The sequence below is a fragment of the Rutidosis leptorrhynchoides genome, chromosome 5 (assembly GCF_046630445.1).
Source record: "Rutidosis leptorrhynchoides isolate AG116_Rl617_1_P2 chromosome 5, CSIRO_AGI_Rlap_v1, whole genome shotgun sequence".
NCBI lineage: Eukaryota > Viridiplantae > Streptophyta > Magnoliopsida > Asterales > Asteraceae > Rutidosis > Rutidosis leptorrhynchoides.
In genome coordinates, this window is record NC_092337.1 from 404,939,644 (window position 1) to 404,954,814 (window position 15,171).

Sequence of the window (15,171 nt, forward strand, 5' to 3'; positions counted from 1 at the left end):
CATTAATCACTATATGTGCTTTTCATTAATCACCATATGTGATTTTCATTAATCACCATATGTGCTTTTCATCATATATCATTTTCACCATATGCGCTTTTAATCATATGTGCTGCGCTTTTCGTCATATGCACTTTTCATTATATGCGCTGCGCTTTTCATCATATGTGCTTTTTATCATATGCGCTTTTAATCATATGCGCTGCGCTTTTCATTAAATGCGCTTTTTATCATATGCGCTTTTAATCCTATGCGCTTTTTATCATATGCGCTTTTTATCATATGCGCTTTTCGGTGCTACATAGATATTTCTCATTTTCGATTATCGTTGACTGATAATCATATCCATTATGATATATATCAGAGAAACTTAACAAATTTCTCTTTGATTTGGGAGAAAACAAGACATTGTTTATCAAAAAATTCGTACCATTTGGTAATATGAAATTTTGCCTTTTTTGTTCCTTATATCAAGTTTGCAAGAGCTGATATAGTATTTATAATTCCTTCATTTGATTTAAATCAATAAAATATTTCTTAGATTTGATCATAGTGTGTATGTTACTACTATCTGCAATACATAGGTCTTTACCATTTAATTGATGTTGTATTTCAGCAGGATTCATACTAAAACTTCAAATAAGATAAGCAAATAATGAGTTATATTTCAGCAAGATAATCAAATTATATTACCTGCAAACAAGTTATAATCTGAAGTACATAAAAGATAACACTTGATAAAACATATGCATTATGGTCTAAAACCATTTATTTATGAGTGATACATAAAAAAACTAGGCATCTTAGAAAATTCAAACCATTCAAGTCTCAAGGTAGCTCAGGGTTAATTTAATTAAGATTTGTCAACAGATTCACTCTCGTTGTCTTTTCTTTTGGGACTTATTTGTAGAGCTAAACAAGATGTTCATGTATTCAAGAAATACTAGACTGATGATCCACGTTACCAGATCATTAATAAGAATCTCCGAAATTCTTATAAGAGCGTCTACTAATATCTTTAATTTTATTCTTTCATGGATCACCGTTATTATTATTATTTTTTTTAATAATTAATATCGTATATATCTTTGAGTATTTTCCATAATACACTTGGATTTTCGATCATATAATATGTAGATTCTAAGGACTCGTCAATATGTTTGCTAAGAAAAATACTTACTATTGCTTTCTCTTGTTCGGAATAATTGTTATTTTCATTCAGGGTTTCTAAAATACCGTTTGATTCGAGATGTTTTTTTACATTCATAACCCATGTTAAGTAGTTGTTCACACTTGTTCTAAATGAGCAAATTTAAGCCTTTTTAAATTCGACATCTTCTATTATCAAAAAGATGAATAACATAAATCATAATCATAATCAACTTCTATTCATAGACAAATAATAAAATGAAATTAGAATCATTTTAAATTCATAAGTAGCAAATAACAGAATAATGGTATGATTACAAATAATAAAACCACAAGGGCAGGATAGAATATAGGTTCACCCGGTGGTATATTAGCAACAATGATGATAGTTAATATGACCAATACAATAGGAAAAATCATCCTTGTGTGAATCATTTTTACAAAAAACTTTTTGAGAGTAGTAATCTGAAAAATGAAGATTGATTTGTGAAAATGTGAAAACGGAGATGTTTATTTTATATTTGAAAAATATAGTTGTTGTAACGTCGTCAGATGAAGTTAACAACCGTTATGTATATATGACCGTTGTAACGTCGTTAGTTGACGTTAACGAATAAAGTCACTATATCAAAACGCGTATGAGTAATATAAAGGACACGATTTTTTTTCTTATTTTAACTTTTAAGATTTACTTTTAATAAAAATACAAACTACTTTTTCTTATTTTAACTTTTAAGATTTACTTTTAATAAAAATACAAACTACTTTTTCTTATTTTAACTTTTAAGATTTACTTTTAAGAATAAACATTAGTATTCATGAAATAAATAATGATTAATTGCATAAGTAATCATAAATGTTAGATAACATATAAAGACCCCATCGTATTCGTATTGATCGGAATTAATCTCGACCCATGGTACCGTGTTGTCAAATGACGTGTTGCGTACATAAAGTACCGTGTTGTCAAATGACGTGTTGCGTACAATCATGAGGTTTTATTAACATAAATATAAATGTTAGTGAAGTTAATAAGAGTTAGATTACAGAAAATATAATTCAGGCGGTATAACCGACCATATATAACTTAAATAACATAAATATAAATGTCAGTGAAGTTAATAAAAGTTAGATTACAGAAATATAATTCAGGCGGTATAACCGACCATATATAACTTAAATAACATAAATATAAATGTTAGTGAAGTTAATAAAAGTTAGATTACAGAAATATAATTCAGACGGTATAACCGACCATATATATAACTTAAATAACATAAATATAAATGTTAGTGAAGTTAATAAAAGTTAGATAATTTTTTACCTTGATTAGTGACGTGTGCTTGCTTAGATAAACCTTGATTATACGGAGCACTTCGTGCTGATAACGTGTTATATTTCAGTAGGCTTATAACTACCTTTAGTGGCCTGGTTCAATATATTCAAATTGAAAGAACCAATAAAAGAGAGATGTGTTGTAGAAGATATAGGAGAGAAAGAGGTTGAAGAGAGGTGTGATGTATTTAATGTATATGTGTGTTTTTGTAACTTACATTATGCACATATATATAGTACAAATTTTACTATTCATATTTGACTAATTACCATCCATATTTAACTACTAAATTTACAACATAATTGTTATTGTTATGGAAATACATAAATTTCATATATTAGCGTGTGTTTGATATCCTAATAACTAATATCCTAAAACAAACTTAGGTTCCCTTTGCTCAAAGAATGTTTTTTAATAGAATGGAATCTATCTAAGGAATTGGAATTTGATGGAAAAGAAATTTCATTCCATAGAATGTGATTCCGTGTGAATCTAAATAAGACATTCATGTTTGGTTGACACGGAATGTTTACCTCTACATTTACGTATTGTGAAAACTGGAACGCGAACTGTAAACTAGAACGTGAAATGCAAAACTGAAAATCAAATATGAAAAGCGAAACTGAAATGTAAAACTGAAAACTGGATTGCAAAACTGAAAAATGAAACGCGAAACCCAAAACTGAAGCGTGAAACTGAAAACTAAATGGGAAACCGAAATTTGAAATTGAAACTAAAAAACGAAACTTACAACTGAAAATTGGGACACGAAACTGAGAAGTAAACTGTCAAACGCTAAACTGAAAACTATAACTCGAAACTGAAACTGAAATGCGAATCTGAAACTAAAACGCGAAACTGTAAACTGAAACGTGAAACTGAAAATTAAAATGTGAAACTGAAAACTAAAACGTAATAGCTGAAAATTGAAAATGAAACTGAGTACTGAAAAGTAAACTCAAACTGAAAGACAAAACGTAACGATAATTACTTAGTTGAATGAATTGAATTCCATCCAATAAATCAAAGAATTGATTTTTTTTTCCATTTTTATGAAATTTGAAGGGGTCAAATTCTATTCCGTTGATCAACCAAACAGACAAAGAAATAGAATTGAATTCCATTCCTTCACTTTTCGCGAACCAAACGCAAGCATGGATGGAATCGGATTCCAATTTTATAGTAATCCTTTCACATTCTACGAGCCAAACGGAGCCTTATAGATATAATATTAGCTGCCAACGAAATAAATATTTGATGCATCAATATCAAGGAGTATTTTTTTAAAACAATTCACATTGCTAACCTTTAACTTCTTTTATATTCGATATGATATATGACATATGACATATGTTTCAACGAGATCCCGAAACCTCCGATGATCAATGTGAAAAATCACGTAAGTATTCTTGTTGACTTGTTTGTGTTTAATGTTGACAAAGTTGTTCAACCTATAACTATTGGAGTAATAATTTCATTTAATTTAATATTCTGGGCATCTTATACGTGTTATTTGTTACCACACTTCTCCTCTTTTAAACCGCCACATAACAACTCTCCTTTTTAATATAAAAAACATTTAGTATGTACACACCAACGCGAATATAAAACTCATTAGTCACATATTTAATTTAATACGCGTTCACCACGTAATACGTGAAGCCCAAGTATTAAACCTCTTATAAACAAACACACCGCTTGCAAAACTTTATCCCAAACCACAAAATGGCACCCAAAATCACCTCCTTAATCGGACCACCCGAGATCCACCGATCCGACCCAAAACCCACCGTCTCACCACCTTCAACCGTAGTTTCAGACCCATTCATAGATGCCATGGTCTCCCACTTCAACTCCATTACTACCTCCCCAAATCCACCCATGGGTTTCACTGAAAACATGTCCGCTACGTATCTATCATCCGGCAACCCATGTCTCGATTTCTTCTTCCATGTCGTCCCCGATTCTCCGACAGAAACCATTACTCGCCGCCTGATCGAATCATGGGACCATGATTCTTTAAAAACGCTCAAATTAATCTGCAATCTACGTGGAGTACGTGGCACGGGGAAATCGGATAAAGAAGGGTATTACACATCCGCTTTATGGCTTCATAAAAACCACCCCAAAACCCTAGCTTGTAATCTGCCTTCCATGGCCGATTTCGGCTACTTTAAAGACTTACCAGAGATCCTCTATCGACTTCTCGAAGGAAATGACGTCAGAGAAAAGGCGAAACAGGAACGGTCTAAAAGACGATTTAGACGATATCGAAGAAGGGATTCTGCGATTGTTCGAAAGTCGAAAAAGCGTGCGCCTAGAGAAGAACGAATTACGGCAGAGAATAAAAGAGTAGAGATCGAAATAGCAAAGGCTAGTGCGAACAGAAAACAGAAGAGGATAGCAATGGCTAAAAAAGCCGTTGAACGATATAATCATGACCCAGATTACAGATTCTTACACGATCGTGTTTCGGATCTTTTCGCCGAGCTTTTGCTGTCTGATATCGAGTTTTTGGAACAGGGGAAGTCGAGGAAAATCAGCCTTGCTGCGAAATGGTGTCCGTCAATTGATTCATCGTTCGATAAATCGACTTTACTATGCGAAAGCATCGCGAAAAAAGTGTTCCCACGAGAAGAGTATAAGGAATACGATGGCGTAGAAGAAGCACATTACGCGTATCGTGTTCGTGATCGGTTAAGAAAACAGATTTTGGTACCGCTTCGAAAAGCAATGGAGTTGCCGGAAGTTTATATAGGGCAAAACGATTGGGGATCGATCCCGTATAACAGAGTAGCTTCGGTCGCCATGAAATTCTACAAAGAGAAGTTTTTAAAGCATGATAAAACGAGATTTGAAGAGTATTTGCAAAAGGTGAAGTCGGGTAAGGCTAAAATTGCGGCTGGTGCGCTTCTTCCGCACCAAATTATAAAGAGTTTAGAAGACGGAGATGGTGGTGAGGTGGCGGAGCTTCAATGGAAGAGAATGGTAGATGATATGTTAAAGAAAGGGAAGTTGAACAATTGTATAGCTATTTGTGACGTTTCGGGTAGTATGAGGGGTCTTCCAATGGAGGTTTGTGTGGCTTTAGGATTACTTGTTTCTGAATTAAGCGAAGAGCCATGGAAAGGGAAGGTGATTACATTTAGTGAAAGCCCGAGTTTGCAAATGGTGGAAGGAGATGATTTGAAGTCAAAGATTGAATTTGTGAGGAGGATGGATTGGGGAATGAACACTGATTTTCAAAAGGTGTTTGATTTGATACTTGAAGTGGCGGTTAAAGCGAAATTGAGTGAGAAGGATATGATAAAGAGGGTGTTTGTGTTTAGTGACATGGAATTTGATCAAGCTTCATTGAATCCATGGGAGACGGATTATCAAGTGATAAAGAGGAAGTTTACGGAGAAGGGGTATGGAGGCTCGGTGCCGGAGATCGTGTTTTGGGATCTGAGAGATTCACGTTCGACTCCGGTGGCTGGTAAAGAGAAAGGGGTAGCACTTGTTAGCGGGTTTTCGAAGAACTTGATGAAGTTGTTTATGGAAGATGATGTAGAAGGTTTGACGCCTGAGCGTATAATGGAGAGTGCCATTTCCGGCCAGGAGTACAACAAACTAGTGGTGCTTGATTAATGATGTAATCGAACGATGAATGCACTTTCTTTTTTATATATAAATGTTGCATTTTATTACATAAATGTTGCTTGATTAGAGCTTCAATAATTACTTAATTAAGAAAGAAAAAATAAAAGTAGATAATGGATGGGAACAAACTGCAAGAACCACCACACAACCAAAACATATAAAGATAAGGGAAAGTAATATAAAAGCCAAAACCATTCATCACTTCAATACTACACTTAAAACTCACCATAACACAATAATCATCTTTTGTTCTTTTACACAACCAACCCACTTTACAGAGCACTGCCACAGGCATCTCTTTTATTATTGTTTTGAGTTCTTGATGATGTAAATCAAATACACAAAAGCACAAATTGATATTTCTTCTACAGGCTAACTAATTTGAGAGAATTGGCCTTTTCTTGAAGACTATCAATAAGGCTGTCAAAGGCTTTCTTGAAAGAATCTACTCCTTCAAGCTCCAGCTGGGTCCCAACAAAGCCCCAGTCGATACCCAACTTCTCAAGTGCACTGTAAATACCTTCAGCTTCTGATACGTTCGCATCGATTGTCCTTCCAACAGTACCATGGTCAATGAACGCAAGTAGAGCTTGATCAGGCATGGTTGAGACCTAAATCCAAGAAAATCGCACAATACATTAACATTAAACACCCACTAGGTGCTACTAGAGGTGGAAACATGAGTGGGTCCTAATTTCATATCAAAACGGGTCATATTTAATGGGATTAGTAAATCCTAATTGCATCTGTGTGAAAGTTTGAACTTTTTGTACCTAAGTGTCATATATCAAAATCCAAAACTTCGGGTCGACTTTAACACCTGCTAGGTGCTAGTAGATGTGGCAACATGAGCGAGTCCCAATTTCATATCAAAACGTGCCACATTTAATTGGATTAGTGAATCCTAGATGCATGTGTAAAAGTTTTGAACTTTTTGTACCCAAGTGTCAATTATCAAATTCAAAGCTCTAAACTTCGGGTCGACTTTCAGCCCGTTTACTTTTTTAAGAAATCCTTTTTTACTCGTTGACCGCTAGATGATATGACATGACCCAGAGTGGTTCTTAAGGCTTACGTACCGTGTCAGGTCCCACAAGTGGTGCTACATAAAGGGTGTCGGGGTACGCTGGGTTCTTGACACTTGTTGAAGCCCAAAGCAACCTTTGTTTCTTAGCACCTTTCTTCACAAGTGCTTCCCATCTCGGACCAGAAAATTTCTTCTGGTATAGTTGAAAAGCTAGAGCTGCTTGAGCATTCGCAGCCTGTAAAGCAGACAACAACGTTAACCAAAAAAGGAGGCAAATTTTTTAAGGTACAAAGTTTTAAGTATTTGTTTGTATGGTTGATATAATTACCTTGCCTCGAAGGTCTAGTGCCTCGGGTGTTCCAATTTTCTCAAGCATTTTGTCAACAAGGGTGTCTACTCGACTAACAAAGAAAGACGCAACACTTGTAACTCTAGATAGGTCATCGAGTCCCGAAGCCTCGAGACCGTCCAAATAAGCATCGATAACTGCTTCGTATCTAGATAGTGAGAATATGAGCTGTGATAAATCATGAAAGGAGTTAGTAAGGATAACATACTTTAAGTGTGATGTGAAAACAATAACTTTATTCGATCTAAATTTGTTACAAAGCTTACAAAAAACAACATTGAAAAAGACGCGAGACGGAGACGAGTCGGCTTGGACTTCGAAAGGTCAAGTCGGTCGAGACAGACATTATTCGATCTAAATTTATTACAAAGCTTACAAAAAACAATATTGAAAAAGACGCGAGACGGAGACGAGTCGGCTTGGACTTCGAAAGGTCAAGTCGGTCGAGACAGACATTGACTTTTAAATAAAATTATATTAAATATAAGAAATTTCAAACATAAATATTTTATAAACAAATGATTTACAAATAAGATGATGTGGCATTAGTTTAAATAATATATAGCTTGTTTTATAATGTTTTCTATAACTACAGTGTATTTATTAAAAATTATCTTTTTGGGATACTACGTAAGTCGGTGTTTTTCCTAATGGGCTTGAGATTTTAATTACACTAGAACAAGGGCGGACAAAAAGTCAACTTTTGACCGTTCACCGTCGTTGACCGACTTTGTTGATTTTTATGCGTTGGCCAACTAAGTAGATGTTTTTGGGCAAAACGGGACGAGCTAGTCACCAAACCGCCACAACCACCGTTTGCAACCATGACAAAAGGTGATGGCTAACTTTCAAGAACATGTGTATGTTCATCGAAAAATTAAACTGATTAAGTAAAGGCTCGACTTACAGTGACATTAACACTAATTCCCAAGGAAATAACGTCTTTGATTGAAGGAACGCATGCTTCGGTTGCGGGAATTTTAATGTATACATTTGGGCGATCAACTACCTTGTGCAACCACTTTGCAGCATCAACAGTTCCCTGAGTATCATCAGCGAGCAAGGGTGAAACCTCAACAGAAACATAACCGTCCCCACCGTCTGTTTCATCGTAAATCGGCTCAAATAGTTTACAAGCATCTTGAATATCTTTCACTACGAGTTCCCAATATGCGCTTACGATGTCTTTCCCTCCCTGTACAAGTTCCCTGCAGTACCAAAACAACTGTAAGTGCCAAAATGCACTCTCATATTATATAAATTACTATTACTATACTATATTATTATTATATTATTATTATTATATAAATATAAATAAATTTGGTTAGATAATGTGTTTAAATAGGTTATGTAATGTTACCCCTACATGATTCACATTCTGTATGAAAGTGATTATCAAAGACTAATCAGATACATAATTTATTTATCAAAACATTAAGTACTTGAAATACCCAAATAATCACTCTCTAATATACAAATTAATTAGAAGCACAAACTTTGATTAGTGTTTCCACAGGACATTAAAATTTTAGAAATATACAATTAAAAGGAATAGTACAATACCTGAACTGATCATTGTAAGCATTTGAGGTGGATATCGCTTTTTGAAAAATCTGTTGTGACATAAGAACATGTCATTAAAACTAAAACTAATATTATCTTCAAAGCGACGTGGTAAAAACGTATTTCACATTTTGTATTATAAAACAAAAGAATAAAAATAGTGCAACAGAAGGCTGAATTACCGCAGGGTTGCTCGTAACACCTCTAACACCACTTTCAATCAAGGGAATAAGATCGGTAACGGGGCGGCATAAGTTATCGTACCATGGACTTTGTCCTTGCTTCTCATAAAGCTCATGAAGAGTTGTTCTCTTCACATGGCTTCCATTTTCACTATTTTGGCTGCATCTAACACTTTTAGCAACAGTTTAGTCAGCAACAAAATTGCAAGTGTTTCAATAAATTAATTAAAAAAATATTAAAACAAGTCATTAGACACTAGCACTTGTATGCTTCATCAACAAAAACTAAATTAAAAAATTAAATACACCTGAAGGCAAAAATTAACAAAGAAAAACCCTAAAAATAACATGTAGAATAATCATAACCCACAAAGTTCAAATCTTTTGAAACGCAAAATTAGTTGTCGTAGAAAAAGGTTAATTCTTTGCTTTTCTATATATGTAAAGGTCGGATCTTTAAGGATCAAGATTGTAACCCACATCAATTACAACAAGCTAACAACATAAATCCAACAGAAAAACCCTCTGATCAAAGATTAAACACAAACAATTGTTAAATTATTGTTCTAATACAAATATATATGTGGGTAATGAAATAGGATCAAACCCCGAAACAATTAATACACTAGGACATACTGAAACACAAAAAGTAATGATTTTTATTTTGTGTTAAAAGACTTACAGCAAGGAGGCGGCTAAAGGAGCGTTGGTGGGGAGGGACAACCGGGAGGATGAGAGAGCATGTTTGGCCGGAAAACCAAGAGAGACGACGGCGGCGGTGGTTGGTTTTGGAAGCAGAGGTGACGAGTTTAAACCGGTGGCCGGAGATGGAAGCTTGGAGATTGAAGCCATGGTTAGAAGTTGGTGAGAGTGTTTTGTGTATATCTTTTGATTGATCTGAATGAATAAATGAATGAGATCCAAAATGAAATATATTGTGTTTTGCTATTTCACCAACCACGTTAACTACGATGCAAACGAAGGTCGAAAATGAAAATTCGAATTTGTTAATCTTTAATATAAAATTAATTTTAAATTAGATTAAATTATTATGGGTGTGTTTGGGTGACGAGTTTGTTGGAGCTCAGGGAGCTTATAGGAGCTTGAGCTTATGATTTTAGTAAGCTACAAGTCATAAGCTTCGTTTGGTAGAGAAAAAAAAGTAGAGCTTATGAAAATCATAAGCTCTGAAAAAATAAGCTACTTTTAGTAGCTTATGAAAAAAAGTAGAGCTTGTGAACTGAAAAATAAGCTCCAGCTAGTTTACCAAACACTAATAAAAAATAATAAGCTCCAACTACCAGCTTAAAAAATAAGCTCCAGCTCCAGCTCTATGGGTGTGTTTGGATGAAACTAGCTGTAGCTGGAGCTGGAGCTTATGGACTAGAGCTGGAGCTTATGATTAAAGCTGGTAGCTGAAGCTTATTATTTTTTATAAGTGTTTGGTAAACTAGCTGGAGCTTATTTTTTAGTTCATAAGCTCTATTTTTTTTCATAAGCTACTAGAAGTAGCTTATTTTTTCATAAGCTCCACTTTTTATGTCTACCAAACAAAGCTTATGACTTGAAGCTTATTAAAATCATAAACTCAAGCTCTAATAAGCTTCCATAAGCTCCAACAAGCTTCATGCCAAACACACCCATCGGGTGTGTTTTTATGAAACTAGCTGGAGCTAGAGCTTATAGTTGGAGCTGGAGCTTATGAGCTAGAGCTGGAGCTGGAGCTTATGGTAGCTGGAACTTATTATTTTTTATAAGTGTTTGGTAAACTAGCTGGAACTTATTTTCCAGTTCATAAGCTCTACTTTTTTTCATAAGCTACTAAAAGTAGCTTCTTTTTCTAGAGCTTATGATTTTCATAAGCTCTATTTTTTATGTCTACCAAACAAAGTTTATTACTTGGAACTTATTAAAATCATAAGCTCAAGCTCCCATAAGCTCTCATAAGCTCTAATAAGCTCTTGCGCCAAACACACCCAGCTCCAGCTCCAGCTACAAGCTCCAGCTCCAGCTACAAGCTCCAGCTCCAGCTACTTTCATCCAAACACACCCTATGTGAATATATAGATAAATCACACTTTATTAAGGTTAAAGTTAGTAGGTGTTTCGAATTATTTATTTTAAAGTACTTATTTTTAACAAAAATAAATTAAATAAGAAATCTCAAGCATCCCCTGAATTTTTAGTTTAATTAAGCTTTGTTTTATCTTCAGTGGAGCGGCTGCTAATTTTGCATTGATTGATGATCATTAATAAATTTAATTTTAATTTAATTAATTAATTATCTAGTGAATTTGTTATTTGCAGCGTTGCAGGCATAATGATGGATTAAAGATACCATATTTCTGCCTTTTCAAAAAAAAAAAAAAAAAAAAAAAGGAAGAAATACGTTTGTTGTTAACAAATGAAAAAGTATATATTTGTTATAATTCAGTAGGCTTATAACTAATTTTGACCTAAGCCTATACAATCCTTAAATATGAGAGAGTAGTAATAGAAGAGAGAGAGAGTATATTTCTTATATGTAAGAAAATGGTGTGTATATGTGTGTTCATTATCCACATATATATAGTACAAATTTTACTATCCATATTTGACTAATTACCATCCATATTTTACTACTAATATTGTGAATGTATGTTTTGAAAAACAGCGATTGACAGTGCTTTGGTATAAAGATCAACAGAGTTGTTGATTGAACGTATCTCATTTTAATCTGGTTGTCTTTTACGAGATCTTGAGTATATGAGAAGAATCTGAGGTTTTCATCTGAAACTGTATCATCTAAATCTTTTATGTACAAGTTTGGTCCACGTGATTTGTCTACAGTCTCCTTCATGGTTTGTTCAAACTGTTGTTTCAATTCCTATTCCCTTTCAGTCTTTTTCTGAGCCTTACTAATATACCATTCTTTTCCATCAAACTTATGACCGTTGAGACTGTTTATAACTTTAGCGCCTCGTCAGCATTTATGTTTTGTTCTGTCATTTTTTGATACTCTTCTTTCATTTGTACTATGTAAGCTGTATTATCTTCATAGATAGTTGTTAGGCTTTTATAGCGTTCTAGTCCACAAGAATCAATAATGATTTGTATCATTGATCTTAACTAAAATCATTCCCGAGTAGCTTCATGTAATGCAATCACTTCGGCATGATTTGATGATGTTGCAACAAGTGTTTGTTTTGAGAACGTCATGATATTGCGGTGCCTCCATTTAGGAATACATATCCAGTTTGAGATTTAGCTTTATGTAGATCGGATAAATAATTTGCATCTGTATAACCAAACAAATCTTGTTTCGAGTTGTTAGAATAAAATAATTATAAATCAGTAGTTCCCCGAAGGTATCAAACTATTTGTTTGATCCCATTCCAATGTCTTTTGGTAGGGGCTGAGCTGAACCTTGTCAACAAATTAACTGCAAAAGAAATGTCAGATCTTGTATAATCTATAAGATACATAAGAACCTCAATTGCACTAAAATATAGAACTTCCGATCTGTTAAAATTTTCATGATCTTCGCAGGGATGAAATAGATCAGTGTCAATATTGAGTGATCTAACAACAATGAGTTTGTCTTTAAAAAAATGTTTTAAAATCTTTTCGGTATAAGTTGTTTGATGTACAAGTAAACCATTAGGCATATGCTCAATTTGCAATCCAAGGTAATACTTGATTTTTTCAAGATCTTTCATTTCAAAATAATTCTTTAGAAGTTGAATGATTTCATAGATCTCTTTATTTGTTCATATGATGTTAAGAACATTGACATAAACAACTACGATCTCATATCCGAACATTGGTATTATAAAACATACGTGCAAAATAAGTTTATATTTATACCCTTTTTTTTTATCAAGTAGTCATTTAATCGGTTATACCACATACGTCCCGTTTGTATAAACCCACTTAGAAATCTTTGTGATTTAATGGAATATATTCCCTTGAGTTTTACATTAGATGCTTATGATACCTTAACCCTTTAGGTATATTCATATATATATCACTATTAAGTGATCCATACAGATAAGTAGTAACAACATTCATGAGATGCATTTAAATAACTACCAGGTTGATTAAGTATCTAATAAGTAATTGTATCCATTACAGGAGGATAATTTTTCCTCCTAATTCATTTCTGGTCTTTGTGGGAAATATTGAGTTACAAGTCTAGTTTTGCCTTGTAACTTCATTTGCACATTTCTTTTCAGATAAAAATTCATTTGTATCCCATACGTTTCACATCTTTAAAAGTGATAACGATTGATCCGAAAACTTTTCTTTTATCGAGCGATTCTAATTCAGCTCTTATTGCTCCTTTCCATTGAGCTCAATCATGTCCATTTTGTATATTCAATGACAGATTTTAGTTCCAGATCATCATCTTTATTCATGATGTCATTGTAACATTATATGAAAATATCTCATAGAGATTTTAGTTTCATTTCGGTTCCATAATATTGCATAATTTATCGCAATTTTAGTATTTACATTTATCAATATCCTCTGCAGAAGGAATATTGATTTGTGGTTCTTCTTGAACACTTTCTCTTACCTCATTATCAGCTGATTTTCTTTTTCGAGGATTTTTATCTTCAGAACCAATTGATCTTCCACGTTTGATGCGTGGCAAAGACTCAACAGTGACATTATTGCCAGCTTTTGGAATTTCAGTTCGAGCTGGAGCATTTATCGCTGGTATATATGATTTAGTCACTTTTTTATATCTGTAAATGCATAAAGTAATTAATTTGCAAGTTCTTGCATATGCATTATTTTTGAACTTTCGTTTCACATTCTTTTGTGCGAGTTCAATATACCTTAATTGATGTTCACATCATGAAGCATCATTTTATTTTTTATTTTTATTTCTCCCCCTAATCTAGGGAACAATGTTTTATTAAAATGACAATCAGCAAAACGTGCTGTAAAAACATCACCCATCATGGGTTCAATATATCTTATGATTGAAGATGTTTTATATCCAAAATATATTATCATCTTTCTTTGAAGAACCATTTTATTGTGTTGTGGTGATACAATTGGAACATACACTGCACAACCAATATTTTAAGGTAGAAAATATTTGGCTCTTGGCCAAAATCAAGTATTAAGTGAAAATATTTACGACTTCCACATGGTATAATGCGAATTAATGTCGCAGCATGTAAATTTACATGTCCACATATAAATATTGAGAGATTTGTACTCATTATCAATTATCTAGTTACTAGCTGTAAGCGTTTATCTATTGATTCAGCTAAACCAATTTTGTGTATGCACATGAGCAACTGGATGTTCAACAACAATCCCTGTAGATATATAATGATCATTAAATGCTTGAGATGTTAACTCACCAGCATTATCAAGTCTCATCCTTTTAATGGTGTAATCAGAATAATGTGTTCTCAATTTAATAATTTGTGCAAGAAACTTTGCAAATGCCATATTACGGCTTGATAACATACAAATATGAGACCATCCGCTAGATGCGTCTATTAGAACCATGAAATATCAAAATGGTTCACATGATGGATGAATTGGTTCATATATCTTACCTTGAATTCTTTCAAGAAACATTTGTGATTCTTTTTCACAATATACTTTTCATTAATCACCATATGTGCTTTCCATTAATCACCATATGTGTTTTTTTTTTTTTTTTATAAATCACCATATGTGTTTTTTTTTTTTATCATATATCCTTTTCACCATATACGCTTTTAATCATATGCGCTGTGTTTTTCACCATATGCGCTTTTAATCATATGCGATTTTCATCATATGCGTTGTGCTTTTCATCATATTCGCTTTTTATCATATGCGCTTATCATATGCGATGCGCTTTTTATCATATGCGCTTTTTTTATGTGAATAGTAAATTAATTAATTTCTTTTTACTATTCATATGAATTAATTT

At 33.4% G+C, this 15,171-nt stretch overlaps 2 protein-coding genes across 2 annotated transcripts; one reads left to right on the forward strand and one right to left on the reverse strand.

The window, feature by feature from the left end:
- The first annotated feature begins 4,137 nt into the window (after window positions 1–4,137).
- Window positions 4,138–6,115, forward strand: LOC139848210 (uncharacterized). Its single transcript, XM_071837941.1, has one exon. The coding sequence runs from the start codon at window positions 4,211–4,213 to the stop codon at window positions 6,113–6,115; it is 1,905 nt and encodes a 634-aa protein (XP_071694042.1). The 5' UTR covers window positions 4,138–4,210.
- Window positions 6,116–6,492: 377 nt separating this feature from the next.
- On the reverse strand, window positions 6,493–10,202 carry LOC139847647 (uncharacterized). Its single transcript, XM_071837368.1, has 7 exons — window positions 9,931–10,202; window positions 9,249–9,420; window positions 9,067–9,116; window positions 8,411–8,711; window positions 7,483–7,671; window positions 7,207–7,389; window positions 6,493–6,738 (listed from the first exon to the last, which is right to left on the reverse strand). Exons 1-7 carry the CDS (start codon window positions 10,098–10,100, stop codon window positions 6,493–6,495), a joined length of 1,311 nt encoding a protein of 436 aa, XP_071693469.1. The 5' UTR covers window positions 10,101–10,202.
- Between the last annotated feature and the right edge of the window lie 4,969 nt (window positions 10,203–15,171).

What these genes read in the sequence shown, in the direction of transcription:
- LOC139848210 (XM_071837941.1), top strand. Translation starts at nt 4,211, where the DNA reads ATGGCACCCAAAATCACCTCCTTAATCGGACCACCCGAGATCCACCGA.
- LOC139847647 (XM_071837368.1), bottom strand. Translation starts at nt 10,100, where the DNA reads ATGGCTTCAATCTCCAAGCTTCCATCTCCGGCCACCGGTTTAAACTCG. An exon ending in GCTTACAATGATCAGTTCAG is followed by an intron (nt 8,712 to 9,066) that starts GTATTGTACTAT and finishes TTGGTACTGCAG; the next exon opens with GGAACTTGTACAGGGAGGGA. An exon ending in CACTAGACCTTCGAGGCAAG is followed by an intron (nt 7,390 to 7,482) that starts GTAATTATATCA and finishes TCTGCTTTACAG; the next exon opens with GCTGCGAATGCTCAAGCAGC.